The following is a 15,854-nucleotide window of genomic DNA, read 5'->3' as shown; positions in this document are numbered from 1 at the left end:
GTCCTTGTCCTTAATGTTTCTTCCTTTTTTTTTAGATTTATTTATTTATTTATTTATATTTATACAGTATTCCTTCCATGTAGGCCTGCATGCCACAAGAGGGCACCAGATCTCATTATAGATGACTGTGAGCCACCATGTGGTTGCTGGGAATTGAACCCGGGACCTCTGGAAGAGCAGTTAGTGCTCTTAACCTCTGAGCCCCTTCCTAATGTTTCTTCAAAGATTTAAGTTAGTTTTTTTAAAACCATATATTTATTTATTTATTTATTTTTAAGGGGAAAAAAACCCCCAACTGATTTAACACTTGAAAATCGCATAAACTTTAAGGAGACCACATTTTGAAATAATTGAAGTATATAAATTAAGTTACACTACTTTAATTTTTTGAGATAGGGTCTCAGTATGTAACCCAAATCACCCAAGTTGTGAATTTTTTCTGCTTTAGCTGGGACTTATAGGTTTGTGCCACCATACTTGCCTTATGGGTTTGTTCTCTTACAAAGAAAGAGACTCATGGTAGACTTTGGTCCAGTCAGTGAAGGAAAGCTGCTGAGCCTCAGGCATCTGAGCTGTTTCTCAGGTGTGATGCACTCATAAAAGCTGTAGTTACCAGAGCTCCTTCCAGGAAGAGATCAGACTGTGACCAGAAGGAATATTTAGGAACACTTCTGAGATGGAAACTAGTGGGACTTAGGAATGACAGCCTTGTAAGTAGGCTAGATCCGTTCCAGGGGAAGGCTGTACCACTAATGGTGTGAATTTACACTTGGCATCTCCATGTACACATCCTGCAGTAACTTGAGGATAAAAGTTTGGAAGAGTACTGTAGAGGAGGGGCTGCTTTTTGGTTCCTGGCCACCCAACTAGCTTAGACCCAAAATAATCACACAGAAACTATATGAGTTAAATCATGCTTAGCCCACTAGCTGTAGCTTCTTATTGGCTAACTCTTACATCTTAATTTAACCCATCTCCATTAATCTGTTCATCACCACGAGGTCGTGGCCTACCAGCAAAGTTTCAACACATCTGTGTCCTGCAGAGGCTCCATGGCATCTGTTCTGACTCTGCCTTCTTCCTCCCAGCATTCTGTTTAGTTTTCCCCACCTACCTAAGTTCTGCCCTATCAACAGGCCCAAAGCAGTTTCTTTATTCATTAATGGTAATCACAGCATACAGAGGAAAATCCCACATCAGAGTACTACTTGGATTATTGGAGTGTCCTTTCTCTTCTTGATTGTCTCAGAAGGTAGGTTTGGATAGAAGAGGACATTGCAGGGACTGAGCCTGTAGCTCAGTGGTAGAGTGTGTGTTTAGCTTGCAGAAGGCTAAACATAGCTTCCAGCATCCCTGCCACCCTCACTTCTAAAAAGATGAACTATTCCTGGGGCTGGAGAGATGGCTCAGTGGTTAAGAGCATTGCCTGCTCTTCCAAAGGTACTGAGTTCAATTCCCAGCAACCACATGGTGGCTCACAACCATCTGTAATGAGGTCTGGTGCCCTCTTCTGGCCTGCAGACATACACACTGACAGAATATTGTATACATAATAAATAAATATTTTTTTAAAAAATGAACTGTTCCCAGAGTTCTCTTGTATTCCTTAAAGATGTTTTTATTTCATTTTTTTTTCTTGATTTAGTGTCTGTGAGTGCTCATATGCTATGATGTACGTACAAAGATCAGAGGACAGCTAGGTCATGGAGGCTCTCCACCACATGGGTCCTGGGGACAAGCGCCTTTCCCACTGAGCCTGATCACTTGTGTTTTTACCTCTTTCCCTCGTTCATGCTGCTTTACCATTTGTAGGAGGTGGAGCTTCTGCTAAAACACTGGAAATGCTTCAACAAAGAGTGAAACGTCAGGAGAATCTGCTGCAGCGTTGTAAGGAAACAATTCGGTCCCATAAGGAGCAGTGCACACTGCTAGTCAGCGAAAAGGAAGCCCTGCAGGAGCAGCTGGAGGAAAGGTTGCAGGAACTGGAAAAGATAAAGGTGAGCGACCACTGAGTTCTGTTTAAATGAGTAAAACCAGATTGACAGGCTCCAGTGTGGCCCGAGCCTCCTCTGGGGAGCCGCCTTCACCCTCCTGCACTTAGACAGTGTGGAGAGGGTGTCCTTGTCTGAGCACCCACGTGCCCTGGGTCTGGAGCACTTACCATCCATTGGAGAGTCCTGTGTACTTCTCCCTATTACACGATAAGGTTTATCTAGGTTAGATAAGCTGCATAGAGTTCTCAAATGAGGCAAAGATTTATTAGAGATGGAAATGAATTTCTAAACTTTTTTAGGAGCTTCATATGGCTGAGAAGACTAAACTTATCACTCAGTTGCGTGATGCAAAGAACTTAATTGAACAGCTTGAACAAGATAAGGTAAAACTCCCAAATTTATGATACTGAGATTTGTTAGGGCCCCCAAATTTGCTTTGAAAGCAGCTAGAAAGCATTTATATGTACGTCTGCTTTTCTAAATTTTTGTAGCTGCTACCATGAAAACTATTTCTAATTTCTAGATTTATGTAGTTTTAGCATTAATAAGCCTGATTCTCTGATTTCTTAATGCCAATCAGCATTCTGTCTTAGAGACAACAGTAGTGACTACAAAGGAAATCTGTTTGTAATATATACCTATTTTGCAGAGAAAAATTATTTAAAGTTAAGATCTGCTGACTGCGAATGGTTTCAGTATTTTCTTTCACATTGTAGAAGTAGATTGATCATTTCAGTTGCCTGAAAAGTAAAGCATAAATGTAAAAGTAAAGTGATAATGTATACATTAGCATGAGACTTCCTACGTGTGGACGTTATGATGCTTAGTGTCCTGAGGAGTGAGGAAGGGCTGAGCTCACGGTAGGCAATGGAGTTAGAGCAGCAGCTGACACTTGACAGCGACAGCTGAGAGACTCAGAGGTGAATGAACAGCTCTGCCCTGCTTCATCCCAGGTTCTCCGGCCCTTTCGTAAGACATCTCCCTGTTCATTTCACGCCATCTATCATCTTGTTTAATGTGTTGGTTCATAACTATAGTATTTTAACCTAGCTTTGAAACAAGGTACTCTTTATTTCCACAGAACTAAAACCACCTGCTGATCACACCTAGCAGTTTAACAGCAGTTCATGAGCAGTTCATGACAGCTTCTGCTCTCTAGTCATTTTCTGATTTTTCTTAGTATCTCACACATTTTTCTTTTTACAAATTATGTAAACTCTTATTGTAATTGATAAGATTCTTAAGACTTCTTTTAATCTATGGATTTAGTTGTCATTTCTTTCTGTTGTTTTCTTTCCTTTGTGACATGGGTTTTGGAGACAGTGAAGGCCCACTACTCGGTTTTAATTTTCTTGACTACACTTTACTTCCCTGTTGTTAACATTAGCATTGACTGTTTGAGGAGTCATACTCCACAGCAGGGTCAGGAGGCCCTGCAGGTAAGGTCTGAGCGCTTCTTCAGGAGACTAGCTGAACTACCCAGATACTTTGTCTCGAATGACTGATTTTGTATGTGATGATTTGATTTCTTCCCACACCTTGACCTTTATTTCTATAGCGGGAAGAGAAGTCTCTAGCAGAGTGGAGGCATGGCAGGGCCTTCCTTGCTAGGCAAGGGTAGTGTGGAGCCAGAGGGAGTCACAGGAGAGAAGAGGACTAGGGACAGCTGGGTTCCAGCCTTGCTCCACCCAGCTGTGCAGCAGCTGCCCTACATAGCGGACCAGTCCTTGTCTTTTAGGCCAGCAGCCAGCTCTCAAGTCGTGACACAGAGACTTATTGTTAGTTATGAATGCTCGGCCTACCTTAGACTCGTTTCTGACTAACTCTTTTAACTTAAATTAACCTGTTTCTCTTTATCTCCCTTTTGCCTCGAGGCTTCTTAACCTTTCTTTCTGTGCATCTTGTTTTTCTGCCTCCTCCGGTGTCTGTCTGACTGATGACTGCCTGGTTTCTAGCCTTGGGCGTCTCTCTTTCTTTCTCGTTCTCTTCTTCTTTCTCTTCTCTCCTCTTCTTTATTCTCTCTGCCTGCCAGCCTCGCATATCCCTTTCCTCCCAAGCTATTGGCCGTTCTGCTTTTTATTAGACCAATCAGGTGCCTTAGCCAGGCAAGGTGAAACACATCTTTGCTAGTTAAGTAATATTCCACAGCAACATGATGTCTAGAATTATTTGTGTGTGAAAGTACAGTGTGAGCTGTGGCTGTTCTGACCCTGAGTCACATTCAGAGGCTAGTTTTGTTCATTACTATTTATTAATATGGGACTCACCGCATCTATAGCAAGACTGTAAAATAAACCTTGTAACTGAAACATGGGGTGCTTAAAGTACTAAACTCAGAGTTAAACATTTCCATATCGACACTCCTGGTCTGCTAAGGCACAGAGCAGAAACATAGGCTTCAGTTTGTGAGCTGCTGAAGAGTCTTCCACAGTCCTTAGTAAGAAATGCTTCTTCTGCCTCTCACATCATTTAAGCTATGCTGTGTGTTGGTGATGCAGTTTTGTTATGCAAATGCTTTAGAGTCTGTACTTCTGTTCAGGGAATGGTATTAACAGAGACAAAGCGGCAGATGCATGAGACCCTGGAACTGAAAGAAGAGGAAATTGCTCAGCTTCGTAGTCGTATCAAACAAATGACTACCCAAGGAGAGGAACTGCGGGAACAGAAAGAGAAGTCTGAAAGAGCTGGTAAGAACACAGGGGTGTATACTTTAGATCATCTCAGAATGCGCAGAGTATCTTAACAAATGAGTTAGTCGTTGATATAGTTAAGATGTTACAGTGCCTGTTAGGGAAGGCCTCTGTGGCCTGGGTGATTTTTCTTTATAATTTCTAAGTGATAGAAGAAATGTGACTGAGACCATATGTGAAGTATTAATATCTATCCATTGTAGAAAATGTTTTTTGATCTCCACCTTAGAATGTTAACATTTAGGCTTAATCAAACAAGTAATCACAGCATGGGTCATATTTAAAATAACTGTTTCTTTATAGATGATATAGAGTAAATAGAAAGCATACAGCATGTATCTGTTTCCACTGGTCTCAGCAAACAATTCGGCATTAAACATACTAGCTGACTAGAATATAGGCCAGTGTAGTGTCCATTGCACTGAGTACTGAGTAGTCCTAAGGAAGAAGAGGGTGAGCAGGTCATCAAAGACCTCAGCTAATGAGCAGAGTGTAACCAGGGAGAGGTGGACTGCATACATACCAGTCCCTGCAAGGCTGTGAGTCTGCAGAGGAGCACATACATGGGCATCAGCTGGAAACCTGTTTGCTAAAGTGGGAAATGAAGAGACTGGCTGTGGCCTTCAGACCTCTGTGTATAGGACAGACAATAGGAAGCAGTATAGGTGAGCATATGGAAACTCGTGTTGTATGTGGGAAGGAAGTGAAGTTGGAAGTAGAGCAGGAAGTTCAGGCTTAAGGAAGAGAATGCTTTGGCTGCCTAGGGTGGTGGCTCGGGGAGGAGGAAAGGGGAGAGGAACAGAAGAGAAGTAAGGATCTGAGATGGTCCAACATTTTAATCTAAAGACAATGCTGAATGGTAAGGGGCTCTAAATTGGGAAATTCGGACTTGACTACTAGAACGTTTGTTTAAGATATTTTGAATTTGAATTAGCCTTGGGATTGTCAGTGGAGTGATGTGTAGGCATATGGAGGTAAGAAACTGGAGCATCTTTTAAGAGTCGCAGCCTGTGGTTCAGTCTGTGGAGAGACTGGAGAGGTCACATTAGCTTTCATGGTGAGGTTTAAAGCTGCTTTAGTCTTTGTTGCTTGCTGGTGTTTGTTTACACTACTACAGTAATGGTTAAGCATAATAGCAAGGTGTGTGTTAGCACTTCTGTGGCAGTAGTTACACGTAATGACAAGGCTCTACTATTACACTTGTACCTACATTTAATCCTTATTTTCTATCAAACAATACTATCATCCTCATTTTACAAATAGGAAAACCCAAGACTAATTTGTCTCCATTTATGCACAGAAAGTAAATGTGTAGTCACGAATTTTTACTCAAGCATTGTGGCTTCAGGTTATATGTTGAGAAGTCTTGAGTTTGACTGATAGAAATAAGTGAGAAGTTCCTCCAGGTGGTCACAGGAACTGATAGGTTTTGTTTCATGAAGTGGGTGGTGGGGAGTGGATGAAGTTTTATAAAGGTCTTTGAATTTGATTTCTAGGACACACTTTTGAGAAATGGTCTTAGAAAACACATTGTAAGGTACCAGTGAGGGAAACAGAGCCATGTAGCAGAAACACTTTGATGAATGCCATCTGTGCCATCTGTGGTTGTCCATGCATCTCTGTCTCCTTTGTGTTGTTTGATGAAGAGATTTGGAGATTTTAGTTGATAAACTTGTTCTCATTAAACCTAAGAATATTTCTTGTCAGGAGGATACTAGCTCCTTGAAGAATATGAGCTCCTAAACACAAGTGTCATAAGATACGACAGGTAGGCTTGCCTCAAGTGAAGCCTGTGTGCAGCCACCATGCATAAGAGCCCATGTACAGCCGCTGTACATAGGAGCCCGTGTGTAGCCTCAGTGCATAGGAGCCTGTGTGCAGCTGCAGTGCATAGGAGCCTGTGTGCAGCTGCAGTGCATAGGAGCCTGTGTGCAGCGGCAGTGCATTGGAGCCTGTGTGCAGCCACCATGCATAAGAGCCCATGTACAGCCGCTGTACATAGGAGCCCATGTGTAGCCTCAGTGCATAGGAGCCTGTGTGCAGCGGCAGTGGATAGGAGCCCGTGTGCAGCCGCAGTGGATAGGAGCCCGTGTGCAGCCGCAGTGCATTGGAGCCCTGTGCAGCCGCAGTGGATAGGAGCCCGTGTGCAGCCGCAGTGGATAGGAGCCTGTGTGCAGCGGCAGTGCATTGGAGCCTGTGTGCAGCGGCAGTGCATTGGAGCCCATATGCAACCACAGCACCTGCCATCAGGCCTTCCAGCTCTATAACTTACTATTAACCACATAGCTAGTCAAGAAGAAATGATGGTCAGGGATTGAAATTTTCTTAAAATGAGTCATGCTTTGTGGTGAATATTAAGTTGAGAAGTATAAATAGGTAAATAAGCAGTTGATTAATGAATATTAAAATTCCCCAGAAAACTTTCAGTCAGATCGTAGTGGTGCAGCTTTCCTTCCTTGTTTCTCTAAAACACAGCTGATAGATGTGTTTTCTCTTTAGATGTAATTTTCACAATGCTTCATGGGCAGGAGAGGTGACTCAGTGGCTAAGAATGTGGACTGCTCTTGAGAGACCTGAGTTATGTTTCCAGGACCCGTGCTGGGCAGCTCACAACTGTCTAATCCAGCTTCAGGAGTTCCTAGGGTGCTAGAGATTGAACTTAGAGTCTCATGGAAGCCAGATATGTATTCTACTACTGAGCAGCAGCCTCACACCGAGAACTATGCTTTTGTAAATATTTTATCATCTGTATGTTGAAAAACTTTTCTGTTATGTCAGTTATCAAAAGAATGCAGATTAATAAATAATTATCAAAGGAGAGAATAGAGATTTAAATTATTTAATGGATCATTAATTTTGGAAAGCTTGTAGACAACACAGTTCACATGTTTCTGTTTGTAGTCCTAACTATTAAGTGCTGTGGTAGTGTCTGTAGAGGACTGACTGCACTCTGAAGACACTATAAGTTAAATCCACCACGAGAACCAGTTAGTAAACTACCTGTCCGTCAGCCCATGGCCTTAGCTGAGAAGGCCTGTCTAAACAAAAATTGTTTCCAGCGGAAAGTGTAGATATCAATCAAAAGAAAACTCTAGATGAGTGGCAGACATACGAAACAGCCAGTGTCCAGTAAGGAGAGCTTCTGTGAACGCTTTCCGGCTTCTGTAGAATTCAGTCGCTCTGTTAAACATCTGTCTTCTGTCTTTTGAGTAAAGTCTCTGGACATATAAAGGAAACAGTAATATCATAAAATCAGATGTGATCACATAAAATTGTTGCCAAAGAAGAGAAACTAACCTGATGCATTTTCCAGTGTCAAGAATGTGATTTTGGTAGTACATGAGGGTATCTATGACTGCTGTAGATAACTACTTCTGTTGACTCATTCTTTCCGGGTGTTTACCCTGACTAAAGAACATTCTCTGTTGCTCTTCTTACGGCACATTTCATTGCACTGCTTTTTATACAGGCTAATTATACAAGCTAATGCAAGTCCACCTCTCATTTATAGAGAAGAATTCAGTTTCAAATACTAAGGCCTGAGCTGGGGACATTCTGAGTGAGTAAGCACTTGCCACAGAAACCCAGGAACCATAGAAATTCAGATCCCCTGGAACCCACGCAGAAGCTGGGACTGGAACCTATAATCCCAGTGCGCAAGAGACAGACGAGATTCCAAGGGTAAGCTGGCTGGACTAGCTGCAGTTAGCAAGCCCCAGACTCAGTGTAAGACTCTGCCTCAGTAAATAAAGTGGATGGGAATTGAGGAACATTTGATGCCATCTTCAGGCTTCAGTACAAACAGGCACATGCTTACACACACTCATATACACATGTGTGCCCAAACACATGAGCACACACATACCACATACACATGTGTAGAACTACTAACACATGAGTGTCATGAATGCTTCCACCAGGACACTGCAGTCTACTTCCAGCACTTTGACATCTCCTGGAGGCCAGAGGCTTCTGAAGTCTTGCAGCACAGCACTCTTGCTTTCTTCAAAACCAGAATGCCTGTTAGAAGCGCTGTGCACAACTGTGATTTCACACCTTTCTAGGTATCACCTGAGATGATCTGATTGAAAATGTGGAGGAATGTCATTATTGAGCTTTAGACATGCTGCTAGGAACTATTGAGAATTGTCTTGGAAAGTATATACTTATCAATGTGGAAAGTTAAGGGTATTCTGGAAAGAGTAAAAGTAAAAATAAAAGTGCATCCCTGTTTGAGTATACTTTCTTTAAGTCCTTAGATAATCCAGAGTTTTATATTAGAATAGTATTGTACATTTAACTTTGTATGTTTTTATGCCACTATTTAGCATAATATTGAGAATCCTAGTACATATAGCTAAGGTACTAACACGTTTGTGCCATAGGTATGTACATCATGTCCTTGGTAACCATTTCTCTGTTGATAATTAGTAGCTTCTTTTTAAACTTTTGCTCTTGAAAATACTGTAACAGTTCTGTAATACAGATTAATTTACATCTTTGATGCTTTTTCTTCTCTCATGAATTTTTTACCCATGAAACTTGTTTTCTTTGTTAGTTACGGTTAGGTGATTAAAATGTAGCTAGCTATTGCAAAAAAGAAACCATAAATCATAGCATTAACTCTGTTCCCAAGTAAAAGGAAATAAGATAACTCAGGCAGTGATGTACCTGTGCTTGCCACACAAGAAAGGTGAGAAGTTCTGATCCCGGTACCCAGAGAAGCAGCTGATCTGGTGGAACGCACCTATTAATCCCAGTGCTGGGTAGGGGAAATAGGCAGATCTCTGAGGTCTGTTTGCCAACCACTTCAGCCTGCTTGATGGCCAGTGTTAGAGGCCCTCCTTTTCAAAAAAGCAAGACGATGGCTTCTGAGGATCAAAACCTGAGGTTGATCTCTGACTTCTACATGTATATGAAGAAGTGCCCCCCCCACACTCTTTTTCCTCTCCCCACATTATGCAAATGTGTAAAATATTTTGCATGGACTCATATGTTTCTCAGAGTGCACTAACTTTCATGAGCCTTTTTTCACACTCCACCGTTGCTGAATTTATGTGTTTTAAGTGATTGACTGCATGTAAAAATTTGGGTAAAGTCATGACATTCTTTGCTTTGTTACTGTCATGTGTTCTCTTTTGTATGGTGCAGCCTGATAAGCCAGACAGAAGTAGAAAATGTGCATTTGAAGTCTGGGGAGCCTCTGAAATAAGACTGTCTTTAATGTGTCAGATTTATGCATACATAACCAACCTAAACCACTGTGTGTGAGTTAGCCTTGATGCTGGGTAACAGTCTCCTTGAGTCTCAAGTCTTACTGAACATCTTATTTTTGTGCATCCACACATGCCAATAAGTGAATCCGGTGCCTTTCCCAAGCCTTGTATGAGCAGGACTGGGGTAAGGCTGGCTTTCTTTCTGTTTTTTTCTTATCATGGGTACTTAGAATGAGCCTTTAAAAGAAAATTCCATGTTTCTCAGGCAAAAAAAAAAAAATGCGAATTGAAGTAAACTTTATGCTATGTTTGGAAGTTATATTTTAATACTAAATGAATATTTGTTAGCAAGACTTATTGTTTTAAATAGATTGTTTTATTTATGCCCCAAACACAATCATTATTGCTGGGAAGCCTCAGCATCTTAAAAAACAAATTTGTGACTAACAGTGAAATTTGCTTAGCTTTGCTGTAATGTAATATTTCCAGGATTAGAGACTTCTTAAGGTAGTGTTAGAAAGCACATGCCATATCTGATAGACCTGCAGGTGTTTAAGACACGGGGATTAGAACAAGCCTTGGTGCATGTTTGGGAAGTGGCTTAAGAAGTAGTTTGCTTGTTTGCTTGCTTGTTTGCTTTCTTTTTTTTTTTTTTTACTTCTTTTCCTTTCCTTTTTTTTCTTTTCTTTCTTTCTTTCTTTCTTTCTTTCTTTCTTTCTTCCTTTCTTTCTTTTTTTTGACTTATAAGACAGGGTTTCTCTGTGTAATCCCGGCTGACCAGAAACTGGCTATATTATATAGACCAGAGCTGACCTCGAACTCTCAAGGTCAAGAGTGCTGACTCCCAAGTGCAAGAAGTGGCTTTAGATTGGAGATGCTCTGTTAATGTCGGAAGGCCTGGGTTCACATGTGAATGCTGCACCACTTGCTTCTGCCACTGGGTGGCACTATTTTATTTTCATTTACATAAACCATAGTGCTATCTTTAAGCTTTTTAGTCCCAGAGAGGGACCTCTTTAAACATTCAAACTCAGAGCAGTTCCAGGGATGCTGTACTCCTGGTGCTTATGCTAGTAATTTAAACTAAAAAGTTTTTAAATTCTTTATTTATTTTCAAAATAAAAATTATGTTTATTACTTATTCTCAGATTTTTATGAAATGTAACTACTTTTCAAAATAAAATCTTGTGTGTGTTGATGTACTCCGTTACTTGGCATAATGGAACACAGCTGGTTTTCTGTGCCTCTTCTCGTCTGCAGTCTGTTGGCGTGTAATCCATTAAGAAAGCCTGCTTCATACAGATAGCTGTTTGAAAGGAGAGTGCCTCCCGTGTCCTCTGGAGGGCCTTGCTCCTGGACACCGCTGCTCTGGGTGCTGTTCTGAGGTAGACTAGGTCTGTGGGCTGGGTGGGATGCTAATAGAAGCCTTGTTGCTTTTAGTATTGTTTTCATCTCATTTACTTTGTAGTTGTTTTTTTCTTTTCCTCATGACACATGCATTTTTCCCTCCCCAGAAATAGAGACGTAGACCCAGCTTACTCATTTTGATATCATTAGCCAATGTCTTAGGGTCAACATTTAATCCAGAGGTTGCCATCTTTGTTTACTCCCTGAAATGGCAGCACTGGTCCTGTGAGCCTTTTATGGAGTGCTATCTAGGACGGGAACAAAACAGTGATCCTCTGGAACTCCAGAACGCTGCTATTTGCTTTAATGATTGATTAGGATGCTTCAGGGAGGAGAGGGACAGGAGGTGGACTGTTGAAAACAATGGTTTCTCCGAGTGTTTGTTTTTATTTCCTTTGTCTACTTGGTCAGCTATCTTTGTGAAGTATTTTCTGTATGTTAGTCCCTAACATACAGTCGGCATGTGGTAAACATCCAGTCAGAATTTGATGGGTAAGTGGTGAGATTATTGAACTGTATACAGGCTGCCTCTCCTGCTCACCTAACTCCTGTAGTACGCAGGCATCCATTTTTGTAATCTCACAGATAGGATGGACCTTATCTAAAGTGGAAAGTGAAGAACTTGCAATAACATCGCAGCCTTGCATCTCGTTTAGCTCGTAGACAATTATGCAGTCCTACTTTGTTGGTTACATTTTTGCCCATTAAGTTTTAAAAGTATATTCAGAGTGTTATTTTTGCCTTTCTTTTTTAAAACTAAAAATTGCCTGAGGTACATTGAATTTTGTTTTGGAAGACCACAGTGTGTGTTTCCAATATCGCGGCTGTTCGTGCTTAGCCTTCCTGCCCTGTATGTGCCTTGACTGTGGTCTTCTGCACCCTGCATGGTAGTGAGGTGACTCATCGGCTGTGGCTCACGCACGCTTTTCGTCTCACTCACTTATCCTTTGTTACAGTGAACAGTAAAGGACGTAGGCATCCAGAACAAACTGCTGTAGTACTTTGAAATTCTAGCCTATTGTCACTTAGGGAAGAATAGGGAACTCACTTTTCCAGTATTATAGGATATGACCACCACTTTGTTATGGCGGTGTTTACAGGGTCACACGTACAGGTCTGGTTCCTCAGTAAACTCCCATTATCTCCTGTTTAGATGTTAAATGGGATTGATTCACTGTTGGAAGCAGAATGTCTGTGAAAAAGTGGTGTACACTGTGGTATAGTGTAGGATTCATGGTAGGTTTGAATGTTTCATCTGTTCATATGTGGATATTTGAAATTTATTTTATTATTAATGCTCTGGGAAGAATACTTAATAGTTCTTCAAAGCAGGAAGGAACTAACAGTCAGTGAGTTTTGTGTCTGTTAGCACATGGCACAGTCTGACCTGCTAAGGCCTGGGAGCCTATGGTGGGTGACTGGTTAAGAAATCCTGGCTAGGAGATTTCTACTCAACCAAGCTTGGTCAATATCAGCACCTTTAGATTTCAGAATACTGCAGAGCAGGGTGATTTCTCTCTTTCTCAGTTCTCCCATCGAGCCCATATGTTAAAGTTGATTTACCATCTCATGGGAAGATTGGGATGCTCCATTACTGCATTTGACTGTGGATATTTGATTAGAAGATTAGAAAACATTTTTCTAGCTGTGAAATCATTTAGTTCTCTGATCTAAGAGAAGAGTAAATTTAATTAAAGAATCATGGAATCACGTCTGTTCTCCTGTTTTCATTTCATCTAAATTCTGAGTGAGGGTCAAAGCATCATCAGGTTCTGCAGAGTTAGCTTTAGAGATTTCTGGGATGCAGACTAGAAGGATGCTGGACGGTTTCCTGAGAAACAACAGTGGAAATGTGCTGGTGATTTCTGCAGTCATCCCTGTCCCGTTCCCCCCACTTTCTCAGTCTTTGTATCTACAGTACAGACTAGCAAGTGAGCACTTAGAGAATCTCCCATCCTTAAGCTGAGTTTTAAGAGAGGAAACTGATGTTTAGGGAGTAGCAATACTTGAGTGTTGCTGTATACCTGGCTAGAATTTATAGTAAAAACATAGTTAAATAAAGCTAAGATACTGTTTTTCTTAAGTATTTTACTTTCCAGCATCTTGATGTCTTAAGAATTACCTTGGTATTTCCAGGCAAATGTATAATTAAACTAAGATTCTTGAAAAATGATTTCAGCCAATTTCTTGTTCCTTTGAAATACAGAGTTTATATGAGCCTCGTTTTTATGCTTTTACATATACAAGATGAATAAATTGGCATTTTTTTCAAGATAGGGTTTCTTTGTATATCTTTGGCTGTCCTGAAACTTGCTCTGTAGACCAAGCCGGCCTTGAACTCAAAGAGATCTGCCTGTCCCTGCTTCTTCAGAGCTGGGATTAAAGGCATGTGCCACCATACCTGGTTGGCAGATTTGCATTTTATATCAAAGACTTAGTAGTTGTCAGAAAGATTAACTTTGTAATGCTGTTGAGCACTGACCTATGCTTCCAGAGTTCAGCCATACCCCTTCTGTACCTAATGCTGTTTCCTGTTAAGAAATTGCTTTAGAATAGGTGTTTGTGCTCAGGTATTCCTGTGCCTACTATTGCCTGAAACCAACCTGGGTCAGTGCCTTAAGTTAAAGCCCCTGTATTTCTTAAACAACTTCATTAGTTATACAAGATACATATGTTGGTGAACTGTCTCCTGTGGACTGTTTCTTGATAGATTTGAAACCCTTCTGACCAATGAATGTGTAGTGGGAAGTCTCAGGACTTCTGTAGGGCTAAAGGAGATGACCTAGGACAATAGCAATAGGGTTTTCACAGGGTATTTGTTCATGGTGTGTGTGTATCTGCACACACACGCATATCCATCCATCCATTTATCCACAAGAATACACACACACACACTTTGGCACCAAGTTACCCAGCTGTTGTGCTCGTTGTATGATTTGGTTGGATGCTGAATGAGCGGTTTTGCTCCCTTATAGACTTAGAGGTGATTATGTCTACAGGGCCTGAACTTATCTTACCTGTGAACTGTTGGTAGAGCCCTTCTGTATGCCATTGAATTAAGTAGTTTTCTTTCTAGTCAACGGAAAAGAGCCCTAGTTTGAAACTTAGGCATGTAGTATGCTTTGTTTCAGAAGTACATTGTCTAGGTATGTGATTTACCCAGTAAATGTTTAAAAAGAAACAAAACCCCTGTGTTGTAGGGAGAAGGTGCCTTGTTTTTCCCAGCCACCCAACTAGCTTACACCTGAAATAACCACACAGAAACTGTATTAATTAAAACACTGCTTGGCCATTAGCTCTAGTTTCTTATTGGCTAACTCTTACATATTAGTTTAACCCATCTCCATTAATCTGTGTATTGCCACGTGGCAGTGGCTTACCGGAGATTCTAACCGGCATCCATCTCAGGTAGAGGATCTATGACTTCTCTCTGATTCTGCTTTCTTCCTCCCAGCATTCAGTTCTGTCTTCTCCACATACCTAAGTTCTACCCTGTCAGGCCCAAAGCAATTTCTTTATTCATTAACCAGTGAAAGCAACACATGGACAGAAGAACCTCCTACACCACCCCTGCTCTTTTATATTATGGTTAAAAAGTCTGAAAATAAGATTTGCCAAAGAACTGTTTTTCTTAAATATGTTCTAGTCAGGCATAGTGGCACATGCCTGTAACCCCAGCTCTCAGAAAGAGGAAGCAGAAGGACTGTGAGTTCAAATCCAGCTGGGCTATATCATGAGACCCTGACTCAAAAAAAAAAACAAAAAAGAAAAAGAGTCCTAGTGAGTACACAATGGCATGACCCAGTTGTTGATGAGAGTCCTAGTGAGTACACAATGGCATGACCCAGTTGTTGATGAGAGACCTAGTGAGTACACAATGGCATGACCCAGTTGTTGATGAGAGAGCCATCAGAATGCAGTTGAAGTGCGTAGTGCAGAGTAGTGATCTGACCCTTTTTTTTCCTCATTATTTTATTTTATTTTTTTTTCAGTTAGACTTGTTTATTCAAGTATCCGAGAACACTCTTTCCACTTCCTCCCCTCCTCCCAATACCCTCCCGCTCCCCCCACTCCCTCTCCTCCTCCCTCACCATTCCCAAGAGCAGTCAGGGTTTCCTTCCCTGTGGGAAATCCAAGTTCCTCCCCCCTCCCTCCAGGTCCAGGAAGGTGAGCATCCAAACAGGCCAGGATCCCAAAAAGCCAGTCCATGCAGACGAAACAAGACCCAGTGCCATTGTCAATGGCTTCTCAGTCTTCATTTGGACCTTGGGGGCTCAGTCGGCCCCCATGTCAGCCACATTCAGAGAATACGGTTTGATCACATGCTCGTTCAGTCCCAGTCCAGCTGGCCTTGGTGAGCTCTCATTCGATCAGTCCCCTTGTATCAGTGGGTGAACGCACCCTTCGCGGTCCTGACTTCCAGTGCTCCAATGTGGGTCTCCGTCTCTATCTCCATCCATCGTCGGATGAAGGCCCCCTCTGATTTTGCTTTCCATGCTCACGATCTCCCTCCCTCTGCTTCTCATTTGGGCCTAGGGAATTAAGTC

At 41.6% G+C, this 15,854-nt stretch overlaps 1 protein-coding gene across 11 annotated transcripts in view; it reads left to right on the top strand.

Annotated features, from left to right (window-relative positions):
• Golga4 (golgin A4) overlaps window positions 1-15,854 on the top strand; it is an 88,172-nt gene that overhangs the window by 36,368 nt on the left and 35,950 nt on the right. For 10 of the 11 annotated variants that reach the window (XM_048423787.3, XM_048423783.3, XM_048423782.3 and 7 more), the window contains 3 exons: window positions 1,813-1,997; window positions 2,294-2,377; window positions 4,534-4,681. In XM_048423787.3, the coding sequence (XP_048279744.3) occupies window positions 1,813-1,997; window positions 2,294-2,377; window positions 4,534-4,681 (417 nt within the window). The remainder of the gene's footprint in view (window positions 1-1,812; window positions 1,998-2,293; window positions 2,378-4,533; window positions 4,682-15,854) is intronic. The other variant, XM_048423781.3, reaches the window with a different exon arrangement.

Source organism: Myodes glareolus, chromosome 4, assembly GCF_982192425.1.
Source record: "Myodes glareolus chromosome 4, mMyoGla1.1, whole genome shotgun sequence".
NCBI classification, from domain to species: Eukaryota; Metazoa; Chordata; class Mammalia; order Rodentia; family Cricetidae; genus Myodes; species Myodes glareolus.
This window is presented reverse-complemented; position numbering and strand designations above follow the sequence as displayed.